Source organism: Diabrotica undecimpunctata, chromosome 7 (genome assembly GCF_040954645.1).
Source record: "Diabrotica undecimpunctata isolate CICGRU chromosome 7, icDiaUnde3, whole genome shotgun sequence".
NCBI classification, from domain to species: domain Eukaryota; kingdom Metazoa; phylum Arthropoda; class Insecta; order Coleoptera; family Chrysomelidae; genus Diabrotica; species Diabrotica undecimpunctata.
This window is the reverse complement of record NC_092809.1, coordinates 157,907,183-157,927,735: the sequence shown is the minus strand read 5'-3', so window position 1 is coordinate 157,927,735 and position 20,553 is coordinate 157,907,183. Positions and strand designations below refer to the sequence as shown.

Below are 20,553 nucleotides of genomic sequence, written 5' to 3'. Positions count from 1 at the left end.
TCGGAAAAGGTTGTCAATAGACAAATAAATTATTTGTTGATTCCTCTCGAGAACCACCAACGACTTGACACCGTTCACAGTCATTCTGCGGTTTTTAATAACTGTTAAATTCATAATTATTCGGAACTATAATAGATCCAGTTTTTTTGCTGTTTCAATTAATTAAAAATTATAAAACTTGAATGGTCTAACAATAATTCCAAAAATAATATAACCTGTTTCTCATATTATGACATGTGATTTCAGATAAATTTGCGCCCAATACGTATTAGTTAGAGTGCCTGCCGGCAAATTTTTTAGAGATTCATACTCTCTTGAAACTTCTTGTACGGCTTTCTTAGACCAAGTCTGCCACAGTTTTCCTCTGTGACTTTTTTTGGTTCGGGGGCGTTTCCGCCCTATATTTTCCGAAACATGACCGTTTCACGACATGTGCAAAAATGGTACATACTCTTGCGATATTTATTGAATGGCTTGATTTCAGTCAAGCTTGATCAAAAATGATACATACTCTTGCCATGTTTATTGAATGGCTTGATTTCAGTGAATAATATAAGGAAATAATATTCTCTAACCCTGGAAAGATTCGAACGTAGATTTGAGGTTCGAATCGGTTTGTAAATGCCCCTTTGTCCGCTTCTTGTCGATCGACGATGATAGGTATAATAAAAGGTTGAAGTTGTGGATTGTTGATTGTTGTTGAAGTTGATTGATTGACAGCTACTGGTAATTACACAATATAATGTTCGTTAGGTAACTACTTATGATTGACTGTGTCAAATGAGCTCAAATCCCCAATTTATATTCTCACAAATATTTCATACCTCAGCACAGAGGTTATTGCTTCTATGATTCTAACCAACTTTTGAACTATTAGCTTACATTACAATTTAATCTAGACCATCATTGCAACACTTAGGAAGTTCAATTAGAAACAATATATTATTCGACAATTTATTAACAGGTGAATGGACTTTAATTATTAAAATATTACTCGATATCATTTTCACCATGTCACTTATACACGGTGAAACTATAATAGATTAAGAAGTTAATAATAATGTGAGATTACAAATTAAGGGGTTAATTTGTGATTGAACAAACGCCATAGATGGGACGGTATGGGTGTCCACTACCCCAAACATGACCGAAAAACGGTCAGTGCAAAAATGATAAATAACCAACTAATTTTTTCTGTATGCCTTGCTTTAACGGTTCTATTATTGTTTGACACCAAGAGCAAGCCCTTTTTCCAGTCTGACGCGTCAAACGTGCCCTTCTCCACCATCTCTAAAATGATTAATACTCGTCAGATATCGATATTATATATTGTCAAAAAAAGCAATACTTAATGAATACTAAAAAATCATGTGAAAAAATAATTTACATTAGACATTAATGTTATTCTGACGCAATGTGAAATTTTTAAATTCAAATTATGTCGTTATAATTACTCGTTATTATTATTTTTAAATTAATTTTTACTCTAATCTAATTATTTACATTAGTATATTGTTCGGATAATTACAGAAATCGTTACATATTAAGTAGTTTATCTTGAACTATTTTTCAATGACTTTTAAATTTACATTTAAGGATGTTTCTGATATATTTTTTTATATATGTAGCTGAAGGTAATTTGGCATAATTTATTGTGTAGTACTATACACAACAGTTTAAAATGTGCATTTTGGAACTTTCAATATTAATGTCACATGGCTCTCTAAAAGTCTATTGACATTTGCTCTATGGATTTCTCAACTGGAACACTCTTGCGTACTGAAGTCTATTACGTGTATTTCCGCCTTAAATACGATTGAAGTACTTTAAAAGGTTTTAGGAGCAATTACATGTATATAAAAATCTTTCCTTTGCAGACGATCAAGTGATTATGGTAAACGATGAGGAAGACATGAATTATATAATTAGTTAACCTAAAAATATGAAAATTGGGGGCTTACCACGCACATGAACAAAACGGAATATGTGATAGATTCGACCGTTACTCGAACTCGAACTCGAAAAGGGTTTTTATATTAGTGGAGATACGTAGACGATGTATTGGTATGGATGTAACTCTCCTAGGACGGTTGGCCGTCGGTCAATACCCGAAGACTCGATGGAGTTCCCACCAGATTAGTACTCTGGCGGACCTCGCTTCTCTCTCTCACACACACACATACACACACACGTGATCAACCCTGCCCCTAAGGAACATGTATATACCATTGTAAAGTGGGATCCACATGTCCGAAGATCAGACCGGTCACACTTCGCTATTGAAGTGGTACCTCCTCAGCGTGTGACTTACGTGAGGAGGCTTATGATCTGAAAGTAACTTTGGGTGCCCTGGGTAATGGGACACCCTCTGTTTGTATTGACGGTGGTTAAGTTACCTACCTGTAGGGGTAGCACACATATCGGTTTTTCTCCCTATTTACTTTACTGACTCTAGAGAATTTACTCTACCTTGACATCGGGACTGATGTCCCTAAAAAAGAAAAAGTGTGTGTTCCGAACAGAGAGCCACCAGCCTGGGCTAATGACTCTCTGTCCGACAAAAGTGTATGCTCGTACACTCAGCCGCCGATTTGGCAAAATAAATTTTGTTCTCCTCGCCGGCTGAGCATCTGAGTAGGGTCTGGCCACCGAGCCCATGTATGCCGCACATGACCTCGGTGCTCGGAATTCGCGATAGGATCAGCATTCGATCTGCCTGACAGCTGGTATAAAAGGCCTGATTTTATACATTTTAAGTTGGGTTTATTAAATTTTGGACGAAACAGCATATGACATTCGATGTTCGATAGAAGACGTGATTTTGTTTAGACAGTGAGCGGTTTTTTTGTTTTTTCTTAATTACTACTACTAAACTAAACTTAACTATGGAGTGTGCATTTCCAAGTGTATACTGCTCTCACACACTCCGTGTACATGTTTTTTGAGTTTTTTATTTTTTACTACATTTAAACTACTATTATGTGTGCGTGTGTTGGGGTGTGCATTGCCAGGTGTATATTGGAAAATTCCTAGGAAATTGAAATTGTGGTTTACTCTTAATAAAATAGTAAATACTTTAAAATGCCACAAGAAAATAGCTTTAGAACAATACCTTTTTTTCATTTTTTGCTTACTAATTAAATGTGTATAAATTGCAATCATTATACCTCACAATTATTTACATATTGGAAGAGTGGTGATAAAAAAAAAGTGAATAACAATTACTGCTGATAACGCATAAGATATGTTATTTTAATTGAAAAAACTGATAAATAAAGGTGTTTATTTTAAAACAAATACAAACGTGGGAAAGATACATTTAAAGTTATAAGTTTGCTTATAGAATAAGATATAATTTGACATCGATCATTAAACCAAGGTAATTATTTAAATAGTATATAGTAGCTTACAAGGTATACATCTTTAGTATTATTGATTAATGTGAGGTCAATATTGCTTAAATATAACTCATCAATCAATATATCAATATATCAATCACAAAAGATATTTTATCAGCGAACAATTTGTGTACAAACTTGTATTTGTAACAATAACACAATACTAAAGTTGTAAAAATAAAATCACCAGTCAAATTAAAAGCACATTTTTATTAGAAATATGGGTTTAATTTAAAATTTTATAGTTTGCATGTCGGGCAGACTGAAACTCTATTTTATGTTATCTCAACTGATTAGAAATATACCGCTTTCACTTTAAGTAAAATTTTATAACATCTCTATATCTATATCTATAACATCTCTACTCGTGTAAATCAATTTTACAATTTAAGATCTACAATATGTAATTTAAGTGTTGTTAACCTTACTGTGTGCATAGTTTTTATGAACTACCTAAGCACTGACGTCACAATGGGCGCGGATTTTAAAAACATTTCCAATTTGTGTGTATTAGTCCCATAAGAAGTTGAAAATATTGGTTTTTTAATTATTTGAAGAATAAATAAGGACTTTTGGTTACGAACATTCAGTCTGTGCGATTGGTATTATTTGTTTTTTGTGAATTTGTGAGGTAAGAATATCAAAGGAATGTGATTTTACTATAAATGTTCATAGTTTAAGGTTATGTTATTGTTTGATCAAAACTTTAATTATTTTTTACTGTATTTCAAGGTATCGTGTTGTGATCGATCGGTCACCTCTAACCTAGACCTTGTCTCCGTCGATTTTATTTGCCAGAATTCATTTATTTTTATTTTATTGCACATAATATTACGTGGAAGTTAATTTTATTTTTGATATTTATTTGAATATATTTTGATTTAGAATCAATTTGAGTTTTACTGAGACTTGTGTCTAGTAGAGCTACCCCTCGCATATTGGCTTCCGAGTAAAAGTAAAATGCTGCTTTATTCAGCAACGACAGTACGTCGTATATATATTGCCTGTCCAACGATGAATTCCATCATCTCCAGTATTATTGTGCCCCGATTTTTCTAACACTACGGAGAACTGACAAGAACCGAATAAGAATCTAATAGCAATCGAATCCGAATAGAAATCGATAAGAACCGAATAGGAACCGAACCCGAGTAGAAACCAATAGCAGCAAACCATATAGAAATTGCAAAAACCGTTTGCCAAATAGCGCAAAAATACTACTGGCTTAAGATATTTAAACAAATATTACATTATGTTAGAAACTGTAGGAAATTTCTTCAGTATAAACAATCGTAGATAATATAACCAGCAGGAAAGATGCAACCATTCTTTATAGAAAATTCTTGGTACCAGTTGAGTTAGTGGGACCATTACGAAGATCTACAAATTTTCATTTTCGTAATAGTCATCCAAGACCGGTTTATGAAATGGGTTTTCGTCCAACCTATAGTGAAGGAGGTGTAATAAAGAGGGTGTAACGATGGCATCATGCGCCAACAGCACTTACAGTAGGTTCTCTGCCTTACTCTGTCTCACAGTCTTAACTAAGACAGAGAACCGAGTTTGATCCCGGTTACTGATCTGGTAAGAGCTTCTACATCGGATCTTTCAGTATTGATCAAAGCCTACTTATTGTCATTTCTGTTGTTTCGAAGGGTTACTTCTCATTTATATCTGTAACCTAACCCTGCACTCTTTACCAGGAAGATGTCAAAGTCACCTAGATTAAAAAACAACAATCTAAAACATCATTGATGGATTATTAAAATCCTCCTTCTCTATATTTTCTCCTTCGTAAGGATGTAGTGGCGTCTTGTAATTTGTTTGACTATTTCTGTCCAATTATCTCTCTCCTACGCGTGTTGTTTTGCTTCAGAGAATGAGTAATCAGTAGTGTTGCCCAAAATCGGTCTTGGTCTTGCAGTCTTGGTCTTGTTCTTGCGTTTTCGCAAGACCAAGACCAAGACCAAGACCGCCTAATTTTATCAAGACCAAGACCAAGACTGACCGTGCAAGATTTACGCAAGAACAAGACTAAGCCTGCGAGACTCTTGCGTCTTGCAGTTAGGACGGAGTGTCGTTTTAACGAGTATTGTAGTTCGGGTGTATGTTTAAAGACTCTATGAGACGCAAAAAAATATGTAATAAAAATTTAAAAAACTGGACTTATGCGCATTACGAACAATACCATAAACATACATCAAAATCATCAATCAAAATATTCATTAAAAACAACACATTTGACACGTGCTCAGAGATCCTAATTACAATGTAAAAATAAAAGAGTTTGTACATTCTTTTCCAGCATACGACTTCTTCACTCTGAAATTAATTGTCCAGATTTATAGCCGCCCTCTAATCATAAAATAATTTTGCATTGATACGTCGATAGTAATATCGTATCGAAATTTTTTAAAAATAATATGTCACCTTAGCTATAAAAACTATAACACTTATTATTACGGACACCCACTTCCCACTTAATAATTCAATTTTTTTCCCATTATAATTTAGTTAGGAGGAATCTAAATAAACAAATCTTATCGGCCTAAGACTAAACATTGTTTCTGCTGAGTGTGCGATGAGATCATTCGGTTAAACCAAATTTGCTGAAAGAGCGCGATAATATTCAAAAGTTTATTAATAACAGATAATGTAGCTTACCGTGTAAACAAAATACCGAAGTAACGATATATTATAATTCTCGGTTTGTTATTAGATACTTAGGGTATTGAATAGTAACGGACATTTATAGTAGTAGGTACTTTTTCGACATCACTAAACTTCATTTGACAAGTTTACAATTTGCCATGGGGGACAAAGATTCAAATAGTTTTAAAATAGTCGGAGTAGTGAGCGTTGGAATTATAGATATAAAAGACCTAAAAGCAAATTTGATGAGTTTTCAAAATAATTTATGCATCCCAAATTGCTTTGTTTGCATTGTGCCTATATAGAAAGGTTAAAATGAAAATGAAAAACAGAAGCACTTCAGGTTTAAGGAAGCATCTAATATCTTTTCACAAAAAAGAATTACAAATATTTCTTCCTTAAAAACCAAAATTCTGGTTCCTAAAAAAATATTCCTACTACTTTATTTTGGTAAATTAATGTATTTATTAAGTAGATATCTCCTTAATTTAAAATAACTTCTTTTGATTATCATTACTTTCTTACCTATTCTTTATTTTTTCAAGTTAGTTTTTTATATAAAAGTAGAGCTAAGATTGTTAATAACATTTATGTTGCTTTAATAAGTGGATTATAGTTTGTTATCTTATCACCTAAAGAATATGTGCCCTTGATACCTGTATTTGGATTTTTGCCACATACCAATCTTTTTTAAGATTTCCATTTCATATATGGTGGAGGTCCATCAATACCTTTCTAGACAGAAAATGTTCTTTAAAATACAGTCAAGTTTATGTCATTAATTTGGTTTTTTTGTGTTTTAACCATGTTTGATTGAATTTCATTTGGCATGGTAGATGGCTGGGTTAGTTAGAGCATAGGCACGGATCGCTAAGATCGTGGCTTCAAACTTCCCTAGTAACGTTTAATAAATAGCAATAGGCTAATGGGTAACTGCAAGACTTGCAAGACTCTTGCTGCAAGACCAAGACCAAGACCAAGACCGGGAGTGCAATACCAAGACCAAGACCAAGACCAGGTGTATTGGCGCAAGACTAAGACCAAGACTGTCTAAGTCTCGTCTTGTTCTTGCATTTGGGCAACACTAGTAACCAGCCATCTCCTTTATTTGGTCCGACCATCGTACTGGAGATCGTCCTCTGGATCTTTTACCCGATACGTTACCTTTAACTATCATTTGCTTTATGCCTTCTCTTCTTCTACTTATATGTCCAAAATATCTCAGTTAGCGCTGAGCATCATGATCCTTCATCGCCTAAGGCTGATGTGCAAATCAATCGTTTGAAGAACATGCAATACCAATTAAGATGCGAACAAGTTATCGTCAAATTTGCAGTTTTTAAGTTTTTTTATTTCAGTCTTGCCCCTAAACATTGATGTAATCATCTTGACTGGTGCGGAAAACCATTGGCTTGAGACCAGGAGTGCAATGGGGTTATCTTTAGCGATGGATCTGGATTCTGTTAAGGTATACATAAAAGACGACGTAGTGAAAGACGAAATCTACAGTTTTCCGTCGAACGGCATGTGCACCGCACTGTTGGGGTTATGGTGCGGGGTGCCAGTACTTATGATACATGGTCATCTAATATCTTCGACAGAGGGACTATGACAGCTCATCAATACGTTGATGAAATTGTTTACCGTACTTTCAGATGCTCCAAAATCCAATTTATCAGCAGAATTACGCAATGCTGCATATGTTAAAAATTACTAGGGACTTCTCTGAATAAGTTGTGGTCAATCTTTTGCCCTATCCTTAGAGATCACTAGATGTATCCCCAATTGAACACGTGTGGGACATGTTAGGTCATAAACTTCTTAATTTAGAGCCACCCCTCAAACTAATTGAGCACTTCGGGAGGAGTTAATTAGGGTATGGATCAAGATACCCCAAGAGAATATTGACCTCCTAATCAGAAGAAAGCCCAGGGACATCCAAGACCATGTTGTTCGCCTAGGTTTATCAATACATTCTTAATTGGTTTATTTAATTCTTAATCGATTGTTTATTTTGCTACCCTGTATAATATAATGTCTACTTTAGAACCAGCCAATCACGAGAGCAGTTTCCAGATACAATTAATTTCCTATCACAAAACACGGAACCTGCTAGATCAGTTAAATTTCTTGGTATTCATATTGACCAGAATCTGAATTGGGGGGAACAAATACAAAATACGACAAAAAAACTGAATAGAGCCTGCTACTCATTAAGGGTGTTAAAGAGCTATCTAGACCAGGGGATTTTACTATCAGTATATTATGCAAACTTTTATTCTATTATGCGATATGGGGAATCTTCTGGGGTGCTGCAGTAGATAGCTCAACTGTATTTATAGTCCAAAAAAAGGCAGTCCGTGTGATCTTAGGATTGAAGGCGGGAGAATCCTGTAGAGGCCGATTCAAATCACTCAATATACTCACTTTCTCAGCCATCTATATATTTGAATGTATTATGTTCCTTTTTAAAAATTTTTCTTTGTATTGTCACCTGCTTCCCAATCATGAATATAATACAAGAAGCCTTAATTTGAATTTGCCACTTCACAGATTGTCTATAACAGAGAGAAGTCCTTTGTATGCGTGTGTTAAATTTTATAATAGTCTACCATCTGACATTCAACAGGAAACGCACTATAGAGCTTTTAAAAGAAAGGTTTTTCAACTCGTAGTTGACATTGAGCCCTACACTGTGGCGGAGTACCTGGCCTATCCTTCTCCTTGATCAGCATATTTAATTTGTAATGTTAATATATTTTAAATGTGTAATGTCAATATACATATATTTTTTTTTAATCTGTAATGAATAATGTGACGTTATTTGCTCAATTATGTTTAAAAATTTATGCAAATAAAAATTTACTCTCCTTATATTGTAACTGAACTCTTTTAAATGTTTACTATGACTGCTATTTCGTAAAAATCCATATTTAATATGTGCTGCTCTCGAGATTTTTTTTTAGTTATATTATGGCTGCTCTTATTTCTGCCACTAGTATAGGTGGTCCTGTTTCCGTAGGTATAATTTTATAACTAAAAGAAGGGAGAGCTCCAGGACCAGATGGAGTACAGTCTTAATTTCTTAAACTTCTTGATGATGAATCCTTAAAAATACTATGTAAAATCTTCAACAATATCTATGGCACAGGCAATATTTCAAAAGATTGGCTAGTTTCAGCATTGATTGAAAAGTGCAGAGAGTATAGGCTAATAAGTCTAATTTGGATTCATGAAAGGATGTACGAGAGATGCACTGTTTAGACTACAAGAATTATTCCAAAGATGCAGAGATATGACTTGCGATATCTACACCTGCTTTGTGGACTACCAAAAAGCATTTGACACAGTTCAACACCGAAAAATGATCTAACAAAAACCCAAATAGATGAACAAGACCGTCGTATAATACAAAATTTATACTGGAACCAATCAGCCACAATAAAAACAAATCTTCCAGATGAACAGATGGAAGCGATCCAGATTCTGCGATGCGTTAGACAAGGATGTATACTTTTACCTATATTATTTAGCATTATTCAGAGGAAATATTTGCGAATATGGAATCCTTTTAAATAGAGAACGCCTAAACATCATCCGATATGCAGTTGACATCGTTATTTTTGCAGACAAAGTAAATGAAGTTAGTAAAAGATTTGGACTACAAACATATCAGAAACTAAATTTATGGTCATCAGCAAAAATAAAATCAGAGACGTCCAACTGCTAATCAAGAATACACCAGTGGACCAAACGAACAATGGGATCACTCACAAGAAGTAAAATGTAGAATGGAGAAGGCTAGGAGTACATTCAACAACATGGCCAGACTCTTTAAAAGCCACGACCTTAATCTGTAGATAAAAGTAAGGCTCCTACGATGTTATATCTTCTCGATATTGTACTACGGAGTTGAGTCCTGGACACTCACTAAAGCGATGAAGAAACAACTTAAAGCCTTCGCGAACTTCGAGAAAAATCCACAAGGAAACTAAGTTCCTGTGTTTGGCTGTATACCATATATTAAAAATTTTGAATAAAATCCTTTATAAAAAGGTATATAAAAAACCCAGTTGGGCTATGTTAAATTGGCAAAACGTTTTCGGAATAAGTATTCCATCATCAGTACCAAGTTAATACATGGATGTAGCCACTAAATATGGGGTTAAAAACCCTTTAAAAATTGCTAATTGAAATTTAGTTTACATTATGTCTGTTTTTTGAACCCCATATTTAGTGGCTACATCCATGTATTACCTTGGTACTGATGATGGAATACTTATTCCGAAAACGTTTTGCCAATTTAACATAGCCCAACTGGGTTTTTTATATACCTTTTTATAAAGGATTTTATTCAAAATTTTCGAGAAAAATGTTAAGGATATCATGGACGGACAAGATACCCAACGAGACTGTACTACGAAGAATGGGAAAGAAAGAGAACTGATGTATACGATTAAAAGAAGAAAGTTAGAATATCTCGGACACATAATGAGAAACGAAACTAAATACAGATTACTGAAAATAATACTTCATGGCAAAGTATTCGGAAAGCGAGGAATTGGAAGAAAAAGAATATCATGGTTAAAAAACCTAAGGAAATGGTTCTCCACAACAACAACTAATCTATTTAAAGCATAAGTTAATAAAATAATTATAGCCAGAATGATCGCCAATATTCGAAACGAATAAGCACCAAAAGAAGAAAGAAGTTAATCGATGTGAAGACCGTTATTTCCTAACGTTACTCGTGACGCTGCCTCGTGGCGGTTCTTTAGTGACGCTGTCCTCAGCATTTTATCATATAGAGAAAGTGATACAATTCCAGTAAAGAAGGTTCACTTTAATATAATAATTTATAATGCGTGTACGGATTTTATGTCACTTAGTATATTACCAACATGCGTTCTTTCATTATTACTTGAATAGAAGCTAACTAATGGTCCTAATTAATTAGGCAATAAAAAATATGATTTAGTGATTTGCTGAGTGATTTAAACGTATGAGAACATGTTATATCAAAAACTTAATCGATACAATTCCTAAGCATAACATGCGTTTCATAACATAAAAACTGTAAATCCCCTACTAAAGATGAAATAATTTCTTTTTATTTTCAGATGTTGCTGTCATCCTCTATCATATTAGACGTAATTATAATTTTATTCACTTCTATTGTCTTCCTATATTTATATATATCAAGAAAACAAAAATATTTTCAAGAAAAAGGAGTATACACACCAAAAGTACAACCAATATTTGGCCATTTCTTCAAAATGGCTTTAATGAAAATAAGTTTTTCAGAATGGTTAAAATATTATTACGATACTATAGATAAGCCATTTTTTGGACTTTACGTATTCGATGAACCCTTGTTTGTAATTAAAGATGCAGACTTGGTGAAAAAAATATTAATTAAAGATTTTAATAATTTTATGGATAGAAATGTTGCTGCCCCTGACCATTCTCCTTTGACACAAAATTTAATGTTCTTTCAGGTAAGTAGGTGTAATCCTAATATCTAAATAAATAATATTCTGTAATTTTTTAAAGAAAATTCTCCAGATTTTTCAAAAATAAAATTTCTGTCAAAACTGATGCCACGTTATTTACGACTTCAAATATACAAAAAAAAGTGAGGAGCAAAATAATTATGTATTGAATTTATTTTTTCGAGAAATTTTTAACATTAGTGTCACATGACGATTCTTTGGGTTTCAATTAATGAAGCCATTATTTATTTGTTTATTTCATGCAATAAACTAATCCTTTTAGGAAAATTCCAAGAACTGACTTAAATTTGATCCAAGCCAACTAGATTTTTAAAAACTCTACTTTTTGCTATAGTTCTGTTTAGCTTATTATTTATGAGCTTAATATGGGAATTTATTTTTGGTTTTACATACTAGTCAAAAGAACAGCAGAAATTATTTTGGTGGTAGACAAAAGAGGAGAGTTATTCATTTCTCATTTAATTCAATACAGTTTAAGAAATTAATGAGAATGATCTAGATCGCCGATAGACTACAAAATTTACAAAATTTAAAAAAGATAATTTGATATTTTAATTCCAAAATTAAATATTTTTTGGCCACACTGTGTAAGAGATTATGTTATTCTATATTATATCTTAGAATTTCTAACGTTTTTATTACATGGCCTAACGTCTGTATATTTTTATAATTAGTGTACTATGACGGGAGAGATTTAATTTGGATTCAGAGCCTCTAAAATACGTATAAGCTTCTAAGCCTCTGCATATGTCGTTCTGATATGACCTAATAGGGTTGAAATGCGTATAAGCAGATGGCAGATGCCCTCCATTGAAATTGAATCTAAAACAGTTTTAGTGCTTTATTTATTTACTTAGTCGAGTACTACAAACTAATTCACTAAGACTTTTTACCGTCATAAACGACACGTGGACTACAAATTGTAGACTCACATGTCGACTAATTCATCAATCTGTCTGCTTTGTAATTTGTGGAGTGGTAAAAATTTGAGTTTAGTTTCACGAAGTAGGAAGTAGGATTTCTAATTTTGTTATTATGTTATTATTATTTATATCTATAAATAGAAACATAGATAACCTTTCAAAATTCTGGTTAAAAAAAAACATTGATTATATCATCATGCCCATCATGACCAGTTGTATGAAATATGCCAAAAAATCATTATTAAAAAATAAAAATCTACCTGTATCTGGATTTGTTTCCAATGTCACCTATTATTAAAAAAATGAAATTATTCTATAATTTTGCCCCTCACTCTATATACTTTTATGTAATAAATATTCTCGGTGTGTTCTTACAAAAAAATACGAAAATAATTTTTATTTCAACTATACTCTACAGAAAAAAAATTAGTTAACTCGATTTCTTGTCGAAATTGAGTTAATTGTTATTCCTAATAGTTTCAACGGTGCTAGATGTCTTGAGAGAGCTCGTTTGGGTGAAAATTCAAAGATTATATTATTCTCACTTAACCCTTAAATGCCCAATCGGGGTCACTTTGGGACCCCAGACATACATTTTTGGCTATAATATCTTTATTTGAAACATTTGGCAACCGCGCAATCAGGTATTTGTGTGGACGTGTCTCCTACGTTTTCTGTTAGTATACCACGAACATTCGTGAGGTGCAGTGGTCTGTAAGAGAGATTTAGATAAGTGGGGTCTCGCTGTGACCCCGATTGGCATTTAGAGGCACCAGAATATTTTTATTATTTTTAACATTTTTCGTCAGTTTACATTGAAAAATGGACCGTAAGAGAATGAAAATGACAATAAGCGACCAAGAACATGAAAAAATTATCCGAAATATAGAAGAAGGGATATCAGACTCCGATTTCGACTATGAGATTACCGACGAATCAGATAGCGAAGAGCAAGATGTTTTTGAGGAAAATGTTTCGGAAACTGAGGACAATTTAGAAGTCAACAGTGACGAGGAATCAGATGCAGAACCTACCGAAGTGGACGATAATATTAGTGAGGTTAGTGGTCCAACATATACATCCAAATCTGGAATGCAGTGGAATAGCCTACCTTTCGTGAGATCCAAGAGGCAACAAAAAAATATTATAAATGTACATCCAGGCTTAACAAACTATAGTAAAAATTCCAACACGTTTTTAGACTATTTCAATTTATTTTTGACCGAAGAGATGAAGAATGTCATATGCCTTCATACTAATGAAGAAGCTGTTAGGCGTTATCAAGAGTGGAACGAAAAACATCCGAATAACAAAAAAGAGTGGACGGTACTTACCAACAATGAACTGGATAGCTTTTTAGGAGCACTTATCAAAGCTGGTGCTTTAAGGTGTGGGAAAGAATCGACACGAGAGATATGGTCTACAGACACCTCAATACGCCGGTCATTTTTTACAGCTGCATTCGCTAGGAACCGATTTGAAGAATTATCGAGTTTCTTGAGGTTTGATGACAAAGTGACCAGGGTGGAGCGGAAGAAACAGGATAAGTTAGCGGCGATACGACTAATTTGGGACATGTTCGTCTCTAACTGTGACAAAGCCTTTGAACCATACGAACATATAATCGTTGACGAACAGTTAGTGAGTTTTAGAGGAAAGTGTCCTTTTAGACCATATATAAAATCAAAACCTTGCCGCTATGGGATAAAAATTTGGGCTGCCGCGGATGTTAAAACATCTTATTTATCAAAACTTTAGGTGTACCTTGGAAAACTACCAGGTGGTAGAATAGAGAAAAATCAGGGATTTCGTGTTGTGAAAGATCTGGTGGAACCATATCATGGCAGTTGGAGAGGAATTACAACTGACAACTTTTTTACCAGTGTTCCTCTTGCTCAATATCTTTTATCTAAAAACCTTACTTTACTTGGGACCGTCCGCAAAAATAAACCTGATACACCACCACAACTAAGTTTGACAAAAAGACCTGCGGAGTCGTCAATATTTGCTTTTACTAAAGAATTAGCTATGGTTTCGTACATACCTAAAATACACAGGATGGTACATCTTCTTTCAAGTCAACACGATAGTGATATAATTTGTCAAGACTCTCAAAACAAACCCTTGATGATTTTAGACTATAATAATACCAAGGGTGGTGTTGATAATGCCGACAAACTGATTAGGGAATATTCCTGTAAAAGAAGAACTGCTCGTTGGCCATTCAGGCTCTTTATGAATATTATAGACATATGTGCACTAAATGCCTATATTTTATACATTGAAAAAAATCCTGATTGGAAGAAAAATAATTTTTCACGAAGACGTATTTTCCTGTTACAATTAGGGGCTGAGCTTGCTCGAAACAACATGGAAAAAAGAGCGAAATATATAAAACATAAAGCCTATGTAAAATCTGCTCTAAAAGATTGTGGCATACCAATGGTAAACCCAACTACCGAAGTTGCAACTCAATCCGTCCATTTAGCTAAGAAACGTGCTCGTTGTTACCAGTGTCCGCGAAACTGTGACAGAAAAGTGAATACCGTTTGCTCTTTTTGCAAAAAATTTATATGCCAGGTGCACAGAAAAGAAGAAAAAACTATTGTATGTAAAAATTGCAACTAAAAGTTATATGCTTATATTATTATTTAATTTTAATTTTGTTCGAATTGAAAATAATTTGTTTCTAGAAAAGCCGTTAATTTTGTATGAAAAATAAATAAAAATTATTCAAATATGCTTAAAATTATTTTTAACCGTGTTTTCCTTTTAGTCAGTACTAAATGACGTTACTAAATTGAAAATTTTAGTGGGGTCCCTAGGAGACCCCACATGGGCATTTATGGTTATTTTCATATCACGGGCATTTAAGGGTTAATAAAATTTTATTTGCATAGTTCCATATATTATTTTCTGGTTGGTTATGGTAACTTATATTTTTTATTTTTTATTGTTAAACGTGGCATTATTTCGCCAATGAACAAGCAGAATAATTGCTTATAACGAGGAAGAAAAAGAATTAAGCTGATATTCATGAATATTTTTTTGGGATTTCTTTATTTCCAAAAAAAAAAATGTGAGGAATGAAATGTGTTTTTTTATTAAGTTGAGATCCTTGCTGTGCTGCAGTAATCTCAGTTTGGGAACCAAGATGCGGATAGTGAGGTGCTACGTTCTTCCAGTGTTACTATATGGAGTTAAAGCCTGGACACTGACGCAAGCCACTGAAAAACGAATCGAAGCCTTCGAGATGTGGATATACAGAAGGATACTAAAAATATCTTATGTGGACCATGTCACCAACGTTGAGGTCCTACAGCGCATGACAAAAGAAAAAGAAGTGCTTAATTTAATTAAACAACGTAAGCTTGAGTACCTCGGCCACGTGATGCGGAACGAAGAAAAATATCGAATTCTTCAACTTGTTATGCAGGGTAAAGTATTTGGCAGAAGAGGACCGGGACGCCGTCGTATCTCGTGGTTGAAAAATCTCCGACAATGGTTTGGGATGACCTCAGCGGAGCTGTTTCGCAGAGCAGTCAACAAAACCATGATAGCCTTGATGATCGCCAACATCCGGACCGGATAAGGCACTGAAGAAGAAGAAGAGGAATGAAAAAAACCGACACCAATGTTTTTGTGGTTTCTTCTTTTTGATCAGTAATATCTGTCGCTGTAGTGGGATTCTACTCTTGTCTTTCTTTTTCAGTTTGCATATCATGAGATTACCAACACTTATAAGAATGTTATTTTATTGTTAAGCTCTTCTATAAGTTAAAATACTACATTGAATATATTTGAAATTTACATTGTACCATTTTTTTAATTATAAATAGGATTTCTATATTTTTGCATCCCATTTCAACCATTACTATTTCACACCTTTGTCAAACATCTCAACATTGGATATGTAATCACATTGATGTCTGATAAAGGTTGTTTGTAAACATATATTGAAAATTTTAAACAAGTCAAGTTATGTATATACAATTCTGTAGAAATGGCTAAAATTCATATTTATTATAAAGATTACTCCTTATTCGTTTTTTCTATACATCTATATAAGTATTTATAACACATTAAAAATAAATAGCAGTTTTTAGATACTGAAGTGGTCAAGAGATCATTTTCTACTACCAACCAGGAAAGAAATGGTTAAGATTTATAACGTAGGAATTAGACATTGTTAAATCAATGTGATTACATACCCAATGTTGAGATGTTTGACAAAGGTGTGAAATAGTAATGGTTGAAATGGGATGCAAAAATATAGAAATCCTATTTATAATAAAAAAAAATGGTACAATGTAAATTTCACTTATAAGAATGTTTATCTTTTTCTTTATCTTTTTATGTAAACATTACTCTGTTTGAGTAATGAATTGAAAAGATCCTCTTTTTGTTTTCTTTGGTTAGAGTGTTGTTCCATATCACTCCATGAAGTGCTCTTGTGGCTTGTTTTCCCCGTGCTATTTTCATTTCTATATCTTTCATACAAGTACCATCTCGGCTAATCATTGACCCTAAATACTTAAAAGCCTTACAACTCTTAATAGTCTCTTCTTCTAAACTTAAGTTCAAATCTGCAACCTCGGGTCCAATACATAAGTATTTGGTCTTGCACATATTTACCTGGAGTCCCCAAAGTTCATATTCTCCCTTTAATTTCCTTATCATATATTTCATATCCTCCCTGTCTTGTGCAAAAATGACTTGATCATCATCGAAAAGTAGTGAATGTATTATATTCTCTTGTACTGGTATGCCCATTGTTCCGCATTTTCTATACCATCTTTTTAAAGCCTGATCTATATATGTGTTAAAAAGTGTAGGTGAGAGACCACATCCCTGTTTGAGGCCTTTTGTTGCGGTGATTGTTTTTGTTATTTCATTACCTAACTTTATTTGCACTTGTGTTTCTTTATACAGTCTTTGTGTTATATTCACCCATTTCTCTTTAACGCGCATTGTTCTCATTGCTTCCCATAGTTGTTTCCTGGGCACGCTATCGTATGCTTTCTCTAAGTCGATAAAGGTCATATGTGTTTCAATGTTTTTTCTTTGTTCTTCTCAATCACCTGTCTCATAATGAATATATTATCTAAACATGATGTGGCTTTTCGGAATCCGGCTTGTTCTTCGCTATAATGGTCCATGTGTTGTTCTAGTTTTTCTTTTATAACTGATGAAAAGATTCTTGCTATTGAAGGCATTACACTGATCCCTCTGTAGTTATTTGGTGACCTTTTGTCACCTTTTTTGAAAATGGAGGACATGTATGATAAATTCCACTCATTGGGAATCTTCTCTCCTGCTTCGATTTTATTGAACAACATTCGTATAAAGGATACTATCCTTGCGCCTCCATATTTCAGCAGTTCCATTTTTTTGTTCCCTGGTCCTGGTGCTTTATTGTTTTTGGATTTCTTTAGTGCTTTATTTATATCTTCCTCTGTGATTTCTACTTCCTCAGTTATTATTGTCACAGGGTCGTATGAGATATACTCCGGCCTATCCTCCCGCAATAATTTTGTGTAATGCTTTGTCCACTCTTTTGATGTAATTATCTGTATGGTATTTTTACTTCGTTTATTACTTCTGATGTTTTTTATTTTTTTCCTGCTTCCGTTGATCTGTTGTACCCTATCTCTCCCAGTATTCGTTTTTCTCGAGCTTTATTCTTTGTTTAACTTGTTGTCTGAGGGTAACATATTCTCCCCGTGTTCCTGGGGTTCTGTCGTTTAGCCATTTATGAAATGCACTTTTTTTTCTTTTAATCATCTCTTCTAAGTCGTCGCTATATTTCTCCAAATATGTATTCTTATGTTGTTCAATACCCAGCACTTCGTTTGCCGCTTTGTTTATTTTTTCCTTTAGGTGTTGATACATTTCTGTTGGGGTCCATTCTTCGTTCATCTGTAGCATATTCTGTAGCCTATTCTGATATAGTGTTCAAGTACTAAATTGTTGTAGAAGTTCTACTTTATACCTCGTATTTGCGATTTTTTGCATCTCCTCATCTTTCTGGACATTGTCTTTTTGTCGTCTTCCCGTGTATATGAATTTTCCTAGCACTAATCGGTGGTTACTTGCACATTCTGCTTATCTGTATACTCTTACATCTTGTATTATTGTTTTGTTGGCTTTTCTTACTATTATTAAATCAATAATTGATCTTTGGTTTCTACTAGGTTCTTCCCATGTGTATTTATGTATGTTTTTATGCTGGAATCTTGTGTTGGTTATGGCTAAATCGTATTCTCGACATATTTCGATTAGCCGACTTCCATTGTTGTTTCTAATTTCGTCTTCTCCGAATCGTCCCACTATATCTTCATCATCCTTTCCTATGTGGCTGTTAAAATCTCCAATTAGGAGAATAGTGAAGTAGAACTAGTGTAGTTCATCTTCTTTGCTTGTTGTTTTAAAGTTAATGTATACTTTAATACTAATTCCCTTCGAATACTTCTATTTCAGTGATTATGCAATGTGTTGATACTTTTGTAACCTTTGGAAAAACATCTTATGCATCTAATATCTTCTGAATAATGGTGTAACACAACCAACGATGGACAGTATTAGAGGCACACAAAATGAACGAGATAAAATGATTTATTCGCCAGCAAATCAAAACACTTTTACGGATTCTAAATTTAAATAATAATCATTAAATAAATATTTCGCTTTCGTATATAAAAATAAAACATGCAAAATTATAAAAAAGCATAGTAAATAATAAAAAATATACTACTTTCTTTTAAAATAATCAAAAACACATTAAAACAATTTATGAAAGTTAACACAAATTACGGAATATTGTTTTTTCTTCAAACGTCAAATAATGATGACATTACTTATCTAACTTGATCCTGTCAAAGTTTGATGTCTCCGCCGGCAGCAGTTTTTTTTCCCATTTCTTTACGGCGGAGGGAAAAATGTTATCATGGCAACAATATGAAACATGTCACAAAGCAACAATACAAATGTCATTAAAAACAATTAAACATCATTTTTATTTATAGTAATATTAAAAGTACGATTAGTTAATGAGGCATTTGCAAAATTGAAACCGTGCAAAAATGTTCCCGACTCTTGATACGCATTGGTAATTGTTGATGATACTGATGGTCGAGAACAACTTTCAGCAATCATTCCCGATGTTGGCGAATCATGAGGGTTTAAAATTTTTTGAGCATTATCGTTCTTATTTCTTATTGAATCCTCTATATATCCTTCGGCAACCGTGCTTGATTTCCAGCCCCCATGTCGTTTGAGGCATTCTAGATTTCCGCCTCCATCAATTAAAAATGTTGCTGAAGTTCGTCGTAAAGAGTGACCCGTGTATGCGCTTGCATCGTTTAAATTTAAATAACTAGCTATTTTTTGGGCTACTGCGCTGATCGAATGTATTCCCATGACGCTTCGGTAACACTTTCCATTTTGGTACTTGATAAAAAATCGGTTTTCTGTGAAATTTTCAGGCCGCAGTGATGCATACTTTTTATACAGTTTAATGTAGTTTTGACCAATTATCGTAAAATATCTAATTTGTCGTGTTTTACTGTCTGGGATTTTGATAATTATTACATTTTCTTTATCCTCAATGTCCACAGTCTTCATTTTTACCATTTCGTCGCATCGACAGGCGCCGGTAACCGCAATTAACAAAACAATCTGAAATATTTTTATAATTTAGTAGAGTATTATACATGCTTTGCAATATAATTTTTTTTACCTTTAATCCTAAATACAACTTATCTAGCGCTTCAAACAAAAATTTATCAAACTCGTCTTTAGTGAAAACTTTAGACTTCTTTGCAGTATATCCTTCGCTTGTTTTTTTCAGAAAGGCACGTAACTTTAAAAATTTGCTTATATCCACATTTTTTCTAATAACCAACTCGGATTTTATCATAGAGTATCGTGACCACATTGTAGAAGATTTCCATTTATTTTCATTTTCCATTATATTAAAATATGCCAGTAAAACGTCTTCGGTAACTTGCCGTACTCCTCTTGTATCGCACCACTCTTGGAAGTGCTTGTATGCTAACCGATACTTTA

The 20,553-nt window shown here is 33.6% G+C and overlaps 1 protein-coding gene across 1 annotated transcript in view; it reads left to right on the top strand.

Moving 5' to 3' along the window:
* Positions 1-20,553, top strand: part of LOC140446080 (cytochrome P450 6k1-like) — a 41,329-nt gene that overhangs the window by 8,087 nt on the left and 12,689 nt on the right. Inside the window, exon 2 of the mRNA XM_072538604.1 lies at positions 11,171-11,548. Within this exon, the coding sequence (XP_072394705.1) occupies positions 11,171-11,548 (378 nt within the window). The remainder of the gene's footprint in view (positions 1-11,170; positions 11,549-20,553) is intronic.